The 20,170-nt window shown below is 36.9% G+C and overlaps 1 protein-coding gene and 1 long non-coding RNA gene across 6 annotated transcripts in view; one reads left to right on the top strand and one right to left on the bottom strand.

The window, feature by feature from the left end:
• The window catches only part of LOC122529105, a 28,394-nt gene that overhangs the window by 2,136 nt on the left and 6,088 nt on the right, over positions 1 to 20,170 (top strand). The window contains exons 1-3 of one of the 2 annotated variants that reach the window (XM_043654896.1): positions 13,858 to 13,878; positions 14,443 to 14,561; positions 14,910 to 15,084. In XM_043654896.1, the coding sequence (XP_043510831.1) occupies positions 14,472 to 14,561; positions 14,910 to 15,084 (265 nt within the window). In that variant the 5' untranslated portion in view covers positions 13,858 to 13,878; positions 14,443 to 14,471. Of the gene's footprint in view, positions 1 to 13,857; positions 13,879 to 14,442; positions 14,562 to 14,909; positions 15,085 to 20,170 lie in introns of those variants that run through there. The other variant, XM_043654895.1, reaches the window with a different exon arrangement.
• On the bottom strand, positions 5,069 to 19,792 carry LOC122529107. Of its 4 annotated transcripts, XR_006306747.1 has the most exons (5): positions 11,612 to 12,314; positions 8,158 to 8,479; positions 7,295 to 8,080; positions 6,655 to 7,061; positions 5,069 to 5,321 (listed from the first exon to the last, which is right to left on the bottom strand). It is a non-coding gene; the product is annotated as an uncharacterized LOC122529107 (long non-coding RNA). The 4 variants fall into 4 exon arrangements; XR_006306746.1 differs by lacking the exons at positions 5,069 to 5,321; positions 11,612 to 12,314 and adding an exon at positions 18,908 to 19,792 and having other exon boundaries at positions 6,396 to 7,061; XR_006306748.1 differs by lacking the exons at positions 5,069 to 5,321; positions 11,612 to 12,314 and adding an exon at positions 14,488 to 14,571 and having other exon boundaries at positions 6,396 to 7,061.

Here is a 20,170-nt window from a genome sequence, read left to right as displayed (position 1 = left end):
GAGGTTAACCTGCCGTGCCACGCACGTCAAGAATTTTTTGTTTCAAAATTGCAATATTTTCTCAGTTTTAAATATATTTGAGTATAACTCAGGCAAAACAAATAATAAAGTTATGATTACTTATCAATAATTTCTATCCAGTGATGTCATACCGACGAGTTCAAAAAGAAAGCGGCGAATTATTGTAGACGGTATTTGGTCACTCGTTATGGTCCGCAATCAGTTGCCAGCGCGAGTGGTTAAGACTGCGAGAAATCACGGGACGCACAGTGTTTGACAAGTGATCGAGTTCACGAAATGTGAAACGAAGGAGATGTATTTCGGCTGAGGGCTGGGTGCGGCTTGCAATATTAATAGGCGTCGATTCGAAAAGAGGTTGCCGCCGTTCAATTCGATTAATCAACGCTGATTGATCGACGCGGCACTCCAGGAGAGAAAGAGAACGAAGATGACGAAGGAAGGCTCCAGTTTCGAAAATAGCCGGGACACGATTCGTGCGACACGTTTGATGTGACTGGTCGATTTGAACGGCTGGTTGACATCTTATGTCAGTGAGAGGGAGCATGACGACACGGGAGGAAACATGTGGACATGGATCGAATGCAAATGGAGAGCGTGTGCGGCGACTCTCTCGCGACACATTCAAGAGTCGATCCTTTTCTGAAATCTTCTGATGTTACGCACTGAAATTTAAAGCCAATCAGATGCATATTGATCGTAATTAAAGTACAGTTCAGTACCATTTAGTGAAATATGAAAAGCGCGAAGAATTAAAATTGTACCATTTTCACTTGACTTGAAAATCAAGAAAAGGAAAGGAAAGCATTTCATAGAAAAATTTCTATTGTTGGGTAGTAGAGTGAGATGTATAAAAAGGTGTCGTTTGAACGATAAGATAAAAGAATGACACACTGAAATTTAAGACTAATCCACAGACATTCATCATTAATAATTAAAATACAATTTTAAGGGTGTAACATTAAATTTAGTAAAATATAAAGTACGAGTAAGTAGAATTAAGAACATTAATTTTCAACAAGAAGAATATCAAGGATATCAATTCAGAGACAGAAGAATATCTGAGAAGCTTAGAAGATCAAGAGAAAAATCGTTTCAGAAAAATATCGTTTTAAACAGTACAGCGAGATCTATAAAAAGGTGTCAAATCGAACGATGAAAGAACGACAAGTACTTTCACTCTCTGCCTGTTCCTGAAACCGCGACAAATAAATTAAATCTCGAGGTTGGTCGCGGTTTCCATTATCGAAGTATTCCGAGAAGGAAACAAATGCGCACGAAGAATGCTCTCTCCCCTCCCCGGATAACCACCAACCTCTGCCTAACAGATGATAAATTTGGCGAAACAGCTGCTCGAAACAATTCGTACACTTCGCGTTCAAATCGCATATAAATTTGTCACCGGCTGGAGAAAATTGAAATTTCAGTGTGAAAAACGGCTGAACCAAGAGGATACATGGGAAACACACGTACATGTACGCGCTGTGTTGGAAAATTCCGAGAGAATCGGCTCGAGTTCTTCCGATATTACGCTCCATCGAGGGATTTTCAACCGTCGATGCATTCCTGACCTGGATTAAGTTCCCATCCATGGCTCGCGATACTCTCGCCAAATACAGTACTCCCTACGTAACTGATCAACAATCGAGACCGAAAGTGGTCAGTTACAGAGGTGTATTCCAAGAATTGGCATCGAAAGAAAGAATGAAAAAACTGTTTCGCCAATACCAATAGATTAGTATCATGTATACATCGTTTGTTTTGTGTGCACGAGTATTGTGTTTCACGCACCTCTAAGGTAGCCTAGAGTGGGGATAGTCCCAATTCCAAGAATTGGTCCAAAGTCCAGAGGTTCAAAGTGTGTTCAGTTACGTGGAGGCTACTGTAACCGGCGGGTTCCCCTCGACTCGACCAAAAATAAACAAGCGGCAGTATCCCAAGCATCCGAGAAAGAAATACACGGAGGGAAGCGGTGGGAGAGGAGTGGAAGTGGATCCAGAGCCAGTGACCGAAAAGTCGTCGAAAAGTGCATCGGCCATGTATTTGTACATCGGTACGTGTACTAACTCGTTGCGCGAATTTCGCGAAAGACTCGTCGTGCCAAGGAAAAGAGGGAGGAAGGAAAAGAACGGAACTCATTCTCGCGCACGTACATATTACGCGAACGAGTCTGTCGATTCGATGTCACGCTTAACACGCGACGAGATTCCACGCGACCGGGAATATCCCGGTGTGTCGTGTCGGTGTGACGTTCGACAGAAAGGACAAATTAACACTTGCGAGATTTATGACGATCCGTGTCGATTTTTATCTTCCGATTGTGAACTGGAAATTTGAGAATTTGCCGAATTTCAAGAAACATGTATACCAAGAGGTGCTGTACAGCTAGTTCTTTTTATTCATTTATTCGTTCTACAGAACGCGTGCAAACGGAAACTGCTTTTCAAAAAACGTCCGTCCTTCCATCGTGTGTGTAATTGGAAAGAAGTTGCAGAAGTGAAAAATTTTGCCGAATTTTAAGGAGTGTTAACCTCTTGCGCTGAAACGACGTGTTGGTCACTCGTTACGGTCCGCAATTAGTTGCCAGCGCAAGTGGTTAACCTCCAACGCACGTCGAGAATCTTTTGTCCTAAAATTGCCATATTTTCTCAGTTTTAAGTATATTTAAGTATAACCCAGGCAAAACAAATAATAAATTTATTACTTCTTAGTAATTTCTATCCAGTGATATACCGATGAATTCAAAAAGAAGACGAATTATTCTATAACGGTTTGGTCACTCGTTATGGTCCGTGAACCAGTTACATACTAGCGCAAGAAGTTAATTGGAACAACGAAAAGGAGAAAGAAATTCTTCGTTTGGAGGATCGTTTGCTCTTCGTTTCTTCTTTTTCTCCCCTTATTCTCGACCGGTGAATCTCGTTTTCACACGGTCGGTGAAACGTTTCTCATTCGGTGACTAATAATTAACCTTTCGTCGCGCTGAAGCTGCAGGAAATTGAGTCGAGATTGAACCAGGGTCATTTAAATTCTCTCTCCCTTTCTCTCTCTCTCTCTCTTTCTCTTCATGTTCTCTTCCGTTTGTTTTCTAATTTTTGTCATTGTGCTAGACAAGAGCAGAGGATTGGTCACGGTGTGTTGCGAGGCTGTGTCGCGATAAAATCGATTCGCCGGGAGAGAGTGTGCGAGAAAATATCCGGATGGGATCGGAATTTTGAAAGCCGTCAGAGCAAGAGGACGTTTATAAATAAATCGAACACACGTCGGTCTTACTGCGCAAACTGTTCAACTTGAACAACGCTTCTAATATCGCTTTTCTATAAAATCCATTGAATCAGTTGCTCGTTAATTTCTCGATATTTACGAAATACTGCTTCAGTAATGTACGTATGATATATGTATGATAAAGAGATACACCAATATAGATCGTCCTGTTTCGCGACGACACGCTTCCAATTCACCGTCCATTAACGCGTCAGTTCCTACGAGCAAAAGATGCCACCAATTTACGCTTCGTCAGTGACGAGGCGAAATTCTCGCGTGAACATGAGTCAACCTTATTATTTCTGTAACATTAGAGTGATTCTTCGTTCTCTAATATTATTTTGCGAGTGTAATATTGCGAAGAAATAAAGGACTTCGGTAGAAACTTAAATACACGTTGTGCGATATGTGTTTGTATATACAGTGATTCTTATGACGCATTTACAGAAAACTTTGACATTTAAAATTTTGACGTCAAAGTTGTGAGTGCGCATAATATGAAAAGATATACGTACGATATTTGTATATAAAATAGCCAGAGTGCAGTGCAGTTTACAGTATTTATAATGTAATATCTCTCTAGAGATGTTACACTTTTCAATTGAATTTTATGAGTTTGCATAAAAATCCACAGTCTATTTATTAATACTCAGATGTCACTCTATATATTTGTAACAGTTTGATTGAATTGACTGTTTCTTCATACATGAAAACGATTCTGCTTGTTGGTGGAAGTGTCAATTTTATTTACAAAGAACAAATGATAACGAAATTTCAAATCACAAATAAATTACATTAAATGCATACAATGTGTGTGATCTGAATTTTTTACAATTTTAAACTTTCTATTTATCTAGTTTACTGTTGTTAATTGTAAAATAAAATTTATATTTTTGTTGATACAACGAGTATTGTAATATATTAAACAGCAATTGATTCGATAACATTATATTAGATAAATATGTAGTGGGAAATGATTTTTCGAACACCATAGTTACTGAACATTAATAAAAATAAAAATAATAATTAAATTTAATATTAAATATTAAATTAAACTAAAAATATTGATAAAAATTACTTAAAAGAATAATGTAAAACCGTCAATACATAAGTGGTAAATATTCTCAGATAGTATTGTTTAAAAAATTGGTTAAAAAATGCGCTATTATATGGATAAAAATAGAACTATAATCTTACATTTTGATGCATACGTAGAATAGCAATGAACCATAATATTCACTGTTGAAAAGTCAATAAACTTAAAAAAAAACAGGAAAAAGAAGCATAAGTATGTTATAAACTGTTATCGTTTGAATTATTAATGGCCAAAGTTGTAGAAGTTTGTGTCGATTTGCCACGAATTGTTTCTTCAACAAACATTGTCTTCTTAAATAGTTGAACAATGTAAAGGCGTGGAATCTTATTATATGTAAATAAATAGAACTAGCGTGTCTCTTTTTAATTTCAATTGTTTATGATCTTTATTTTTATAAGTAGACTGACTAGATCTTCATGCAAATTCACACTTGTAGGCAACTGAAAAAATGAAACATAAGCAGAGATTCGTTTCATTCATAAGTATTATACTTTGAATACTTATATATATTCTTGCATAGTCTGTGAATGTATAAATACGTAAATTTATACAATATATAATTATACAATACAATATTTATTGTATAATATTATATATTATATTATATTATACACATACAATATAAAATATAAAAGATATTCAAAATAAAATTATACACAATAATATTTAATCTTAATTTAAAGTTTCATTTCTTCAGTTGCGTTTACGAAAATTGTTGCAGAGAAGAAAAAAGAATTCATCTTGAAATTCGTCTCAAACCGCGGTTAAGATTTTACCTCAATTTGATCACCGTAAATCGTGCAGAAAAATCGTGTTCTCATCAAAGATCGAATTGAATGAAACTTTACTTTCTTTTTTCTCAAAGGTGCATTCCTCTTCTACCATCTGGAATCGTAATCCCCAACGTGGCACTTTTTCTCCCATCTGTCGTCGCAGAACTGGGCTGTTGAATGTTTAAACATGCTATTAACAATCGAGTCGATGGTAGAAATTGTAGAATTTACAGCAGAACCTCCTATATAACGCTGTTGCACTCTCATTCAAGTATATTAAGACACTTATGTGACGTAAGATTGGGAAATTATTTAAGAATTATTATCTGGTTATCTTAACTCAGTTAAATATAAAATATACATGAAAGATAGATGAAAGCTACAGAATTTTGAGCAAAGAGGAATAAAGAATTAATTGATAACAATAAATAAAGAAGATTTATATTTTGAGATGAATGAAGAATTCAACGTTATAGCAATAAAAATATTTTTATATGTATTTATAAATAGTGTCTACAATTTTTGTGAGCTTTTGTATAAATAGAGTATATCTCTCGAGTTACAGGACAATTAATTGATACGTTTTAGGAAGAGAATCAGAGAGAAAAAGAGAGAGAGGAAGTACCGATATGAGAACTATTATCTAGTTTAGAACTTATGTTAGATAAAAATAGACAGAAACTAAAAAACTAAAGATAGATGGCCTGGCTTAGAACTTAAGTATAGATGGAAACTAGAATTTTCAAGTGAATGAAGAATTCATACATTCTAATAAAAACTTCATTTACATTTTATGGTGTCTACAAGTGTTCTGATAATTCTGCGAACTTTTCTTTGAGCAAAAGTGTATCTCTCGAGTTATAGAAGGTTCTACCGTACTTTAATGCATTTTAGAAAGAGAATGAGGGAAAAACTGATACGAGAATTATCATCTAGTTTAGATACTCGGGTAATGATAGTTTTAGATTTAGGTTAGGTTTGAGTTCAGATGGAAACCACAGAATTTTCAGGTGAACGAAGATAATTCATACGTTCTACGTGTCATAACAAAACTTCACTTCTACGCAATACGATTCATAAACGCATGACAGTGTCTGCAAATGGTCTGATATGAATAGAGGTATGTTTCTCAAGTTATAGGAACGTTCTGCTGTACGTTCAGCGCTTTTCAGAAAGAGAGAGGGGGAGGGGGGGGAGAGAGAGAGGAAGGTGTAACAACCGGTAGAAGAAAAATCGATGGGAAATAGGACGGAATGAGAGAACGGAGAGAGAGGTACGTTCCTGTACGCACACCGTGGGGTTAAAAGTGAAGAAGTTAACGGGCGACGAAACAACGCGACCAGAGGGACCACCTTTCGTCGTCCGGCTTTCATTATCCATCGGGCACGGTTGTTCGTTTGACTGGGTGGAACGATTATCGGCTATCGGCAGCCAGACTCTCTCTCTCCTCCTTCCACTTTGTGAAAAGAAGGAAAGAAGCGTTGCGTCTATCTACGTGCCTACCTAACTAATACGTCGTGTGTAACCGCTAACAAGGCTCTTCTATTTATAACGACGGTATAACCGCCGCTTCGAGAAACCTCGAAGCTCGGGCTCACTGTTTTCTGATTTTCTCCTGCAGCCGCGGCCTCGCTGGAACTGCGCGTCCGTCGATCCGAGAATAGAGTTGTCTAGCCTCTAGATGGAACGAATCTGGTCTGCTAACGTGGCTCGCCGCTCCGTCTCCTCCTCGCGTCTATTTACCTCCTATTCATGGCAGAGACGATTGTAGCAGACGATTCTGGAAGAGGTTCGTTTGAGACGGATTTGCGAGGTTAGGATGTTAATGACGATCTCTTCCTTTTCGATGATGAGGACAGAGACGAGGAGGATGTTGTAGAATCTTACTTTTGACACTTCAGGGGGCAGTACTGATTAGGGATTTTTGTGCATTTATGAAAAATTTATAGGTGCAGAAATACGTATATAATGTACGTAAAAATATTCAAAGTATAGTGTTCCCTTTGAATGTTTAATCTTACAATAATCTTATTATATGTATATATAGAGTTTCACTTCGCACTCGAGCATAGCAGTTTTAGTGCAGATCTAACCAATAGTACTGAATTATTGCCCGGAACAGGCGTTATCAGAGAATGCGCACCAATCGTCTCAATGTTCGTCTGGATGGCTATTAGACCTCTCTTGGTTCTCTCCTCTCTCTCTCTTTCTCTCTCTCCTTCATCAAACTTCCCTTCAGATAGACGTTTCTCAGCTATTGGCACTATTCCATGCTCTTGCAGCCACTCCGTACGCATTAACCATCCGTGCTTCCCTCGGAGTCGTTAACCTTTTGACAACGTAATAAAATAGAGGAATTCAATGAAGGAACTCGGAATGAACAATTTATCAAATTGTCAGTGAATGAAAATTTCATATATTTATAGAGAGAAATTGCTTCTTTTTTGGTGTGTCAGAATTTCTTGCATTTCTGCTATCATACACCACAAAAATACATGTTTTTAGATATTGACAAAAAATTATCTCTTTGGTCCTAAAATTTCTTGCATTTCTGATCATGTACCAAGAATATACATACTTTCAAACATTTACATGAAATAAGTATTAATAGTTATTAATATTAATAATAATAATATTTAAGATGAGAAAATGTTGCTGATCATCAAGCTTGCAATGTGATTCACATACAATACGTTGCACTTTGAAACTCATAGTTAATCCTTATTATCGACGTTTAATAGATTGCACTTTGTGCAGATTATATAAGAGAAATTAGAGGAATCCTTGTGTACAGTCCTCATTTAATAATTCAAGAAGTCTATTATATTCGTTTAACGCTGTCAGAAATTTTCATTCAATTTTAATTCAATCACACTTTAAAAAATTTCAAAAATCACATGTGTTGTCCCGATAGTCCCGATGATTTTCCCTATAAAGAGAGAAAAGAAAGAAATAGAGACACGTTGGGAAAAAAGGTGTACAGGAAACACAAAGGGAGAGTTCTACCTGGTCTAGACAAATGTAACTGAAAAACGAACGCCACAGACCGTGAGCTAATCCCTTTGAACTTGCCCGTCGAAAAAACAGTCTCCGTAAACACGGCTGGCTCGGTCACGTTATCGGGCTCGATCCAAGTTTGGTGTGTACACCCGTCGTCAAGGCAAACGGAGCACGAAATTGCGTTCCGGAGGTCCAAAGGATAGGCTCTGGCCGTCAGGTCTCGTCGCGAGTCGCTTCAGTAGTAGAGGTCGACGCTGGTTAGACGCGCGTCTGAGCGTCGTTCGTTCCACTGGATGTTGAAAAGAATTCTACGCAGTCTCCGATCGTTCTGAAAATCGTTTTCTTATTATTTTAAAATGTTCAGTGCGGTGTTCGGACAGATTAATACATGAAGTACGAAAAATTCGGTAAGATAAGGTAAATAGCAACAGAATTGGACGGTGATTAGTTTTTTTTCATTGAACGTAGAGGTAAATTTCGTACAGATTTAAAATAGATTTCGAAATATCAGTGTTGTTCTTGTGTGTCAGCGATATTTAACTGAACGAAATGCGTTTCTACACTCTTGTTACAGCGCGAATTTTAAGTGTTGCATTCGCATCAGGTGGACGCGCGTGCATCTGATGCGTACGTATCCTAGGCGCATGCGCGTCACGCGTATGCGTCTAATGCGCATGCGCCCGACGCTTGTAGGAAATCCCATCTTTGTTTTGGTTTAATGGACAGCGATGCTTTTGTTTTCAAACTTCGCTTTCTTTATCTTCCAGTTGATTAAAAAATATGCACCACATGTTAAAATGTATTGCACATTAACCTGCAGATTAAGTAATTGATAATAACAAAGACAACACTGAATAACAATCAAACGTTTTTTTAGTATAGGCAGAAATTGTATCAATTGAAAGAAACATGTTTCTATATTTCTATATGCGATTTTATACTTCTTAACGATTCTGATACCATCGATTTTCAATTTTATTTGTTAGTTATTGCATTTATCGTGTAATCAACTTGTCCCTTGTGTCAATATCATATTATACAGATATTTCTAACACATAAGATACATTTTCAATATTTTCTAACGTCTAACACATACCTTCGATATAATATCGCAAATAATTTCTAATTTCCAATATATAACATATATTTCCAATATTTCCCAATCTACAACATATATCTTCGATGTGATATTGCAAATAATATTTGTTTTCAAGTTTCTTGATAGGCACTTGTCTTGCAACTTTTCTTCCAAACATTTTTCTTCTAAGGTCTTTAGAAGATTGCTCCCTCCTCGAGTCAATCTTCGTCCTCGTGGAAATTCGACGACGTTTGAGAGGGAAAACAATGAGGGAAGTTGAGATTGGAAGGGATCTCGAAATAAGGAAGAGAAGTTCGAAAAGGTCGGACGACGATCCGTCGATATATCAGGCCCGTAATATCCTTAAAGTTGGAGAATTTGGCCGGAAGCCGAGCGGAACCACGATAGATTTCCAACGAAGGCGAACCATTCCACCAAAGTTTTCGCTCGTTCTTCCATTTCACTCTTCCGACTCGTTCATGATTTATCACTACTTCTATCGTGATCACAGTTTGAATTATGAACGGCTATTAACTCATTCACGGTTCAGTTTTGATAATTAAACACAGCGAAGAGTACAATCATTAACAAATGTTATTGCAGCTTTATAAAAAAGGAAATCACGTAACAATCAACTTGGTCTCATTTCAAAGTTAGAGAGTTTTGTTTCACGATCCTGAATTTATTTATTTATTTTTTTTCAAAGATGATTTTATTTATGTCTTCCAACGAATGGGAAAGTGAGAGGATACTTTTTCTTTTCGAAAATTGTAAAAATTCAGAACTGTCTCTAAAAGTAATAAAAAAATTTCTTTCGTGACTAAATTTACCATCAGTTTGAAGAATGAATGTCTTCTCTTCAACAACAAATTCTCGGAACTTGTATTTTATTGGACTTTGAATATTAAATAGTTATTTTAAAAAATTTATGAAATCCTAACATTTCGTCTTTTAATCCTAACGCTCAAAGTTCAATAAAACGGTGGTGCAAAAAAATTTGTTACAAATTTTAAAAAATCATCTTTTAGAGAAGTTTGAATTTTTGCAATTTTCGAGATAAAATTATCTTTACTTTCCCAACTGTTGTGTAAAATCATCTATGGAAAAAAAACAAATACTAGACTGTGAAAGTAGAAATCTTAAGCTTAAAAAGGAGACGAATTGCATTTGGTCATACAATTTTTTTTTTTATAGCTACTAATAGTATTAAAAAACCCGAATCATCAATGTGATCCTTAAAAGATTAAAAAAGTGTTAACGAACGAGGGAGGCAATTAGTTGTTTCCCAACTGATAATTAATTAACGAGATAAAGAGGGGAGAGATCGGTGAAATGAACCACAAACTCGCAAACGAGTTAATCAATTAAAAAGATTAGTCCGTTTCAAGCTTATTCTTTCTTCGTACGTCAGAGAGGAAAAGGAAGCTCACAACGTAAGAAAGGTCGTTGATACGCTGAGCCAATTAGCAACGAAGTCTCGAGGGGCTCAGACTGAATCTCATGCTTCAATGTGTTAAATACACAACCGTATACTACCGTCGCTTCAACGATTTTCCAACTATACAGCAACTATTATTCTTGATATACAACATGTGTGTAATATAATATAACATAATATTTATTATGAAAAAGTTAAAAAGAAACTAACAATTATGCTTAATATACAATGTGTGTATAATGTAATATATTACGGTTGTGAAATAATTAAAAGACATCAACTATCATTCTTGATAGACAGTGTATGTATAATATAATACAATATATAATATGCATAATATAACGTCATATTGATTATGAAACAATTAAAGAGACACTAACTATCATTTTAGATAGATAATATGTATATAATACAATACAATATCACATTGATTGTGGTACAATTTAAAAACGCCTGCTATCATTCTCGATATAAAATATATGTAATATATATAATAAAATAGAATATACTAATATGTATAATGCAATATAATATTGATTGCGAAACAATTAAGAGAAAAGAAGGGACACAAAAGACTGACAATCAGGGGATATTAAAATTTATTCTAACAAGAATGTATCTGCATTGTAATCGTTTGTATAATTGAGAGGTTCAATGGAAAAGTGGAGCAAGCATCACTCATTAATGAGTTATATTTCTCCACAGTTGCCTGGAATTAATCTATTCATGAGTGGAATGCGACACACTTTCAAAAGATTGATATACAGTATCTAAACTTCAGAACAGAGAATAGAAAATTCTTTCAGAAATAGCTTGTGCCACTATTTTCATTTATTTCATAAATCAACACTGAAAGTACCAAACTCGAACAAGTTGTGTGACCTATAAACTATAAATGTGAAACAGTTCTTGCAGATTTAAATGATAAATAGAAGCTTGTGTACCTTATATTGTGTCATAAAGTTTTTCCATTTCTTTGAATTTTATGCTTCAGCTATCGATAGCGCTCTAATTGGTCAAACTTTCCTTGAAAATCTTCCTCGACGATTTGAAATTAAGCGGTGTGCACGTTCGTTCAAGAGAAATTCCACTTCCAAGATTGATGTCAGGCTCTACTAACTTATAAATAATTGATAAATCATTGTCCAGAGATGAAAGATCTCACACAGCAATGAAGTGAAGTTAAACGTCAAACGATTCCTCCTCCGTTGGACGAAATTGAAAAAGGGTAGCTCATTTTATAGAACCGTTGCAGGTGAACGAGTGGAAAATTAGCTTGGTCGAGCATCAGGATGGAAACTGGATGGAAAAGTCGAAGAAGCGAGAAACAATTCGCTGAGACATATCTCTTTCACGGTGTCTTGTTTTTGCGTCGTCCAATCTCCTGGTAAATCAATTGTTCGGGAGGATCGTCTCGGGAGGATCTTCGTCTTCGTCCAAACGAACTCACGGACGAACACCGGCACGTTCGTGACTTTCGCGCGAACGTGAGGATCGTTTTAAACGTGGCCTGTGCCAGTGATGTTTCGTGGCCCAAAATTAAATACACCCGATTGTATCAGTCGTGGCTCTAGCTTCTATTACGCGCAGAAGAAAATTTAAAGAGATTGGAATTTCATAAATTTCAGGCATTTAGAAAATCGTGGCGTGACAAATTTTAAGAGATGAACTCGAGAGTGGTGAATTTTGTTAGGGGGAAGAAAAATATTTTTCTCGCGTTCACGAAGAATTAGTTTAACTTTAAAAAATTAGTTTAGTTTTCAATTTTATCCGTAAAATTTTTGAGAGAAAAAATGTCTTTACTTAATCGTTACGAGTAAAAGTAGACACTACGATCTTTAATATAGCTATGAAATTATATATAAGATAGATCTAAGACAGCTCTAATATAAAATAGTTTAAACTGTCAATAATTTTATATCGAGTCTGACAACGTGTATTCAATCTCAAAGCTTCTACTTTCTTTCCAATGACGCCTTTACGTCAGTTCAGCGAAAAATTATCTAAAGATACATCTCTCAAAAATTTTGCAAATTCAAACACGAATGAATACCGAATACTGGAAAGGATTTTTTTTTCATAACTAAATTTGCTACAGTCTTGAAGATTGAAGTTCGTATATTTTCTCACAATACAGTAAAAATATATAAAAATATATAAAAATTCGTAGTCCAATTATAACCGATGTATTTCCAATATTCTTTTCGTCGTTAAAATGATCAGTCTTCCGCATCTTCCACTTGTTTTCAACAAGCACGTTAGAACGTGTCATTAAAACAATTCTAAATCATTTAGGTACTTAAGGACCCGGCGTGTCGTTAAATTTCAACCGTGCCGCCCCCCCCCCCCCCCCCCCCCGGTACACTTGGGAAAATGCCACTTTCACGGAGGGTTTGTTCCGTGTAGTCAACTGCACGGTAGTTGGTGTAAATTTTCGCGGTTTCTGCCGGCAACTTGTTGACACTTGGATGTTTCAAGGGGGAACTCTCTTTCCCGCTAGCTTTTGCAAGATTGCACGGTTTTCGTGATTCAATTGTCTCCTCTCTCTCTCTCTCTCTTTTCTCCATGGAAGATTCACTTTAAGCTGTTCACTCATAAACCTAACCTACATAAACATAACCTATATAAAGGCTGTGAAGTATTCGAAGGACGACGCTTTTCACGACGTTGGCTTTCACGAGACCGCGAGGAAACGAGGGTACGCGAAAACGAGGTAATAAGGTCGCGCGAAACACATTTAGAGATCGTTTGATGGAAAATTGGTGCCGGTTGGTGCTCGACGTATGACAAGTGGCCCCCTCAATGTCGGCACATCCTGCACGCCAACGTGAACGCCGGGTTTAATCGATTTGTCCTTCGCTTAAACGTTCTAACGCGTTCTAGCCCGGCACTGATTAGCTTCTTCGACACACTCGGTTCGGCTCGTCACTGATTCGCGACTTGACAGATATCATCGTTCCGATAATACACGCGTGGATTCTCAGGATTAAGAAATATCTTTCCCGACTTTTCTGTGGGACAAATGTCGCAAGTTGTAATTGAAAATCGTGTCGTTACGAACGTGTGTACTGAAAGATACAACGTGAAATGAAAATTCTGTGTGCTTGATACACATTCGGAATTGTTTGTCGGCGAGGCATTGCTGCTGCTTTCCTCAACCAGCGACTCTCAAACGCGTTTCCATCGGTACAAGGCGAGTTCGCAGTGCAATGTAAATATGTTTGAATCTTTGGACTTTTGAATGTTCGGTCTTTCGATATCTGAATCGTTGGATATTCTCGAGTCTTTGGACTTTCGAACCTTGGATATTTCAAACTTTGAATTTCTTTTTGATTTTTCGAGTCTTCGAGTCTTTCAATTATTCAGGCCGCTAGAGATACTTTGTTTCTAATGATGAATATTTATCTCTCTCTCTCTCCAAACTAGAATGTAGCTAAAAAGTGGGAAGAAAGAATTGTCACTTTTTTAAAATTGAAAGATATAATCGTTACGAGACCCCCCCCCCCCCAAGTTTTAAAGAATCAACGAAATACACATATCTGAAGAATGTTTCTTATAGCCTCCAATAACAACCAAGTAGAATCAGTCCAATAATCGAGATAATTCTAATTCCAGTAAGAACGTCCCCGTAGCTAGTAGCCAATGAATTTCGAAGACTGACTTTTCAACTGAACTCTTTCAGGGGAAAATTTGCAAGCTTCGAAGCTTCCGTGGAGCATGTCGCGTGGAACGATCCAGACTAAAATAAAGGGTATATATATATATATATTTGCAGCTTCATCGAGGGCTGAGCTATCGAAAAATATGGCGTCAGGATTACCGAGCGTTCATCAGAGGAAGCTTGGACCAGCGCCGATAGCATCCTTCGAAGACCTGTCCGACGAGGTGGAAAACGTGAGTCCTTCCCTGTGTCCTCCCCGAGTCTCCTCTCTAAGTCGGCTGTTACTCGAGCGTGATACCGCTGCTCGAGAAGGTCCGTGTGTGTAAAAAGTCGCCGGGAGATCTCTCGTCGTCGTCCGATCGCCGGGATTAACGTGCGTGCGCGTTTTCTCCCCCCTCGCCTCTTTCGAGAGAAAAGCGTGTTTTGCGAAGCTCCTAGGTTTGCCCCCGGAAGCACCCTAGGTGTGCGTGTTGCTGGTCCTGTCCACCGACCATCAACCGATCAGCCAACCACTCAACCACACCCCACAACAGTGACTGTGACTCGACGACACAAAACCAGCCTTACGAATTTGAATGCAGGGGGAACCGGCTGCGCGAATGCCAGGCATCGTCGAGGTCACCACGCCGGCAACGCCTGGTAGTTCGCTTAAGACACCCAGCACGCCGAGAATTGACATCAGCAGGGCGAGCAGTTCCTCCCACCATGAGGACAGTAACTCCAGAGACTCGACGCCCGAGAGGGAACTCCTCGCAGGTAGATCATCTTTCTCTTCTTCTTTTCTTTCTTTCTTCTTCTTTTGTTTTTGTTTTTTTTCTAGCTCTTTGCCCTTGATCAAAAGTCGTTTTTTGTATCATCTACCACCAGTGCAATTTATATTTACGAAGTGAATACGGCATTGGAAATAATCATTTAAATGTTGTTTGATGCGAAGTTTCGAAATTTTCACTGTATTCTTTTCAACGAAGCAGGTTTGCAAATATAATGTAACAAGAGTTAATGACACATGGTTTCAATCTCCGGAAGAATAATGTCCTCCATATTTTTCAACTTTCGTAAGAAGCAATGAGAAGTCTAGTTTATGCGAATTATGTTAACGATGCTGCGACTTGTAGAAATGTAGGCAAAACGTACTGAAGAGAATGATTGAGATATCGTTTCCGGTTGGACGAATTTTCTCATGTGCGAGCGATGGAAAGTTTATGTGTATAGAGGGCGAGTCGTGTAAACTTGATCATGCTGAGTATCTCCATTGTTTCTGAAGATACGAAGAAACTTTGTTAACAAAAATTGCTCTGTACAGAGATAGCCATTTACGCCATTGATACGACATTTGTAGGAAGAGTTTTTAAGGTCATTTCAAACTCATCTTCACTTTTTTTTTAAAGTGCACTAATATATTTTACTGGACTAATCGAATTAATTCTCTGTAAAAGAATGTTGACCTACGTATGTCAAAAAAACCTATTAATTTAAGAAATTATTAACTTTAACTTTAATTTTAAACTATTAAAAAAACCACTAACTTTAATTTTAACCTATTAAAAAAACTATTAATTTCTTATCCTTCATGCATAGATTTTTATAAAAAAAAAAAAAAATTATAGTTAAAATATCTCTCAAGTTAGTAATTAAGTTTCAAAATAGATAGGTCGATACATTTTTTATAGAAGATAAACAGCTACATCGATCGGTGTATATAAAAAAAAAAAAAAAGTATAAGATTCCATCTTTAAAATCACCGAAAGCCACAAAGAAATTATTACGCCGCCAAATCGCGAGAAGAACTTCTGTCAACAAAGTTTCTTTCTTCAACAACGAAGGCAATGCTCAAGGTGATCAAGTTCACGTGACTCACCCTGTATGTATATATTTATCGTTGGCAGTTTCTGCGTTTTCGCTACGTCTAAATTTGCGTTCGCACGTAACAACATTACAAAGGTGAACAAGTCACGCGAATATTACTCTCCACCCTCTACGGGATATTTTATATCCCTGCCACGAACGAAACACCGTGGGTGCGATAAAATCGCACGAATGACTCATCGACAGTGAATTAGGATTGTTTGAGCTTCCTGTTAACGCGCTCGATCCAAGAACGCACCGAAGGAACCTTTTCGTTCCAGAAGTGAAGTTTGGAAACGAGCTCGATGGAGATGGAAAGAAGTTGCTCGCGCGGCGGCTAATTGGAAGTTAAATAGTTCCTGCGAGCAAATCGAATTCCCCACGGTCGCGAGAACGTGTGACGAGATTCGAGTTGTATATCTTCAACTAGACACTGCTCGTTAACTCTCTGTAATCTCTCGGTGTCACCGTGGAAATTTTGAGTAACGAACAACGACAGACTTGTCTCTTCACAGATCAACAACAAGTTTTATACAAGTGGATGAAAAAAAAGTATCGGCACGCTCAGTCTTCTTTTCTTCAAATATTTTGCAATATTTTTGTGAAAACAAATGACACATTAAACAAAATTTGTTTCTATCAATACATATATACATATTTTTACGCATATTGAATTATTGTGAATTGCTCATTATTGGAAATTGCTACAACGTACATTACTTTTGTATGTAATGAATTGTTTCATTAGATTCACCTCTTGACGTTTCATTTTTTCGACGACATTAAAAGCATAAATCATAGAAAATGCAATAAATACAATGTGAAGAAAGTTGCTTATAATTGTAAGTAAGAAGAAAACGAACACTATAAGAATTGCAAGTATAATACACAATATTTGAAGTATTCAAAAAATCATTTATTATTACAGAAAATATTGGACTTATGATTGATGAACGATTTAAGTTTATTTATTGTTCCTAACATTGGAATGTTAATCGTTTCAACACAAGAAAGATATTCTTTGAATCATATAATTCAAAGAATGTAGAGATACATATATCATATACATTTTGCAATTTTATTTTTGATCAAAAAGACAAGACTTTCAAAGTTACTTAATTCATTTGTAAAGAATAATCAACTGTAATACACGTTGATTTCATTTATTACACATCACTTCATTATTCATTATCACACATTACTCATTATTACATTATTACACAACCTAATAAAAGGGTTTTCGTTTGACGAAAAACAGGTTACAGGTATGAAAATGTATCATTTGTTTTTTTTATAAAGGTGTTGACAAAAAAAAAAAAAATAGCTGTGCCCATAATTTTTGACACACTGTATATATATATCAATTGTCTCTCCTCTGCAAGTTTCGTTATTTCATAAGGGTAAAAGGGTAGGAAAATAATTCGTCGTAGGCATTGGGTCTCTCTTCAATTCTGCAGCTAACGAGACGTTCGAGACTCTATCGTTTGGTAGAGCGTGTATCGGTTCCTTTAGAATTAAATCGTCGAGGATGGAGGCGATAAAGTAGGCAGCTACATATAACGATGCCCTTCCCTTTTGGAGATGATGAACCTCTGTATGCCTCCCTCTGAAAGGTATCCGTGTGATTCGCACGTGTTTGTTTGAGAAAAATAGTCGATGAAACTCGAAACCTTGAGTATGTTTGAGGATGTTGTTAGATGATTTAGCGTAGAGGAAAAGTTCAAGTAGCGATTCGGATCCTCTTGCACGGTAATAACGAATACACTTATTTTCGGATTTGCAATGTTGTGTGATTAAACTTTTTATGTCCAAAGGTAAAAACTTTTAATTGTGTTTATGATTATGATAATTATGCGTTATATTAATTACTTATCAAACACGAAAATTCTTATTTTATCTCATTGTTTATTAAATTTTTTATTTGTTAAACATTACAATAAGTACTGAGTTTATTTTTTTGCAATTTTCAATTTCCCATATAAATCTATAAAAATCCATAGCCTAGTAACGGAGGTAACAAAGATTTTCCAAGTGAGTTTTGCAAATTGCGTGAATCACTTGACTATGCTACGTTGACATAACTTCATTATTTGTAGAACAGAAACCTACAGCTTACACTCGTCTCTCCTCGAGTTGATAATTAATGAATAAATTATTGTGCAAGAGGGTTCTGGTAATGCATTGCATAAATGGTATCAAGTTAGTAGGTCTATCTGTGGTTCTATCGTTCATAGTGCTTTAAATTCCTGTTAGAAACAGTAGTCTATCTGTGAAAAGGTCCACTTGTTAAATACTAACCCATTTACGTAGTACATATGTATTTGTTTTTTTTTTCTTTTTTACAAAGTTATAACAACTTAAATATTAATGAGTGTCGCTGTAATTCATAGTTTTCGTGCAATACTTTTGTGAAAACAAATGATTAACAAAATATTTTACCACGTACAGAAATAAAAATATAAAGATTCTAGAATCAAAAAGGTACCGACTACTATTATACTAATATAAAAATTGTAGACTCAAAAAAGTACTGATTATTACTATATTAATATAAAAATTCTAGAATCAAAGAGGTAATTAACATATGAGGAGTTTCCTTTTGCAACCTCTGCCGTGTATTTGCAACAGAATATAAAATATTAACTCTTCACCTAATGTTGACGCGATATCATTCGATAATATTCCATACTTTAATTTTTCTCTTTGGATAAACGAAACTTTCAAAGTTACTTACTTCATTCGCAAAGAAATAATCAGCAGCACATGACACACCAGTATTAATTTCGTCATCGATGGCTCAATTCGAGCGGGCTTGTTTACATAACCTAATATTCATAGAAACAGAGTTTGCCAACGTGTCGTTTGTTTTCACAAAGATGTCGCGAAAAACGTTTTTTACCCACTGACACCCTCGCAGAGCGTGTTACTTCTACGTCGCGAAGCTAATTGAACAGAATTGAACTGTGAAAGTCAGTTGATGAAACGCGAACGCGAGATGTTCGACGACGAACGGAGAGGACATACGGTCACAGAGAACGATTCTTCTTCGGCCGGACGTGCGAAAGAAGAAGGCTGCCACGAGGCCAGGTCGCGATCGATCGAGAACAGCCGACGGTGTGTGTTGTTCACCGGTGTCTCTCTAAACGCTCCCCCGAGATAACAGGCCGAGCCCTGTTTCTGCCCCGAGTGTGTGCCACGAATTAATACACACGGCGTAACGTTATGGGGGGAATTGAAGAGGGACGAGGCCTGGCTGCGCCTATAGTTTGTCCTATATTCGAGAGCCTTTGTCGAGACCAGCGGCCCGACACACATAAAGGGGCCGCCACGGCGCGGAAGAAGCGCGACACGATTTCTCGACGTGTCTCGCGGAGAGAATACTCGGAGAGTTTCCCTTTTTATCGCGCAACGCGAATTCGTAACGCGATGGCGCGATAAACAGCCTGGCGGGCTGAATGTTTGACACGACCTTTTCACAGAAGATAATGGGTAATCGTTCCTTTCTATTCTACTCTCGTTCTCCTTTAAATCTATGCAGTTTTTCTTTTTTTAACTTTTCAATCACATCTTTTTCACCAATGGAAAATTTTCAGTGTTTCTACGCGTTTTTAGTAAAATGGAAGGGTATGAAGTTGTAAGCACATGTTCACCAATTTTCAGAGACTAGCAATAAGTAGTTGAACCAATGGTTCCCAACCTTTTTTTCTTTTGGCGCCAAGATTTATTATAAACCTAACCTAACCTAAGCATCACTAAAATTTTGATATTCTCCCACCCTTGTGACATGTATTATCTTATTATTCAAAAAGTGAATCTCTAAAATTTAAACGTAGCGTGAAAAATCTCTGGGAACAAAATAAATCGAATAAAATAAATACACTCAGAAAGCAGAGTCTTCGAGCCTTTAAAACCAAGTTTATTGCGCGATTTCTTTCTGCAAAATTATATCGTTGCTTCAACACCTAGTGCTCGAATATTGATGGGAGTCACTGTAGGT

Source organism: Frieseomelitta varia, unplaced genomic scaffold, assembly GCF_011392965.1.
Source record: "Frieseomelitta varia isolate USP_RPSP 00005682 unplaced genomic scaffold, Fvar_1.2 scaffold_279, whole genome shotgun sequence".
NCBI classification, from domain to species: domain Eukaryota; kingdom Metazoa; phylum Arthropoda; class Insecta; order Hymenoptera; family Apidae; genus Frieseomelitta; species Frieseomelitta varia.
Note: the sequence above shows the minus strand (reverse complement) of the source record. Positions and strands in the feature narration are given on the sequence as shown.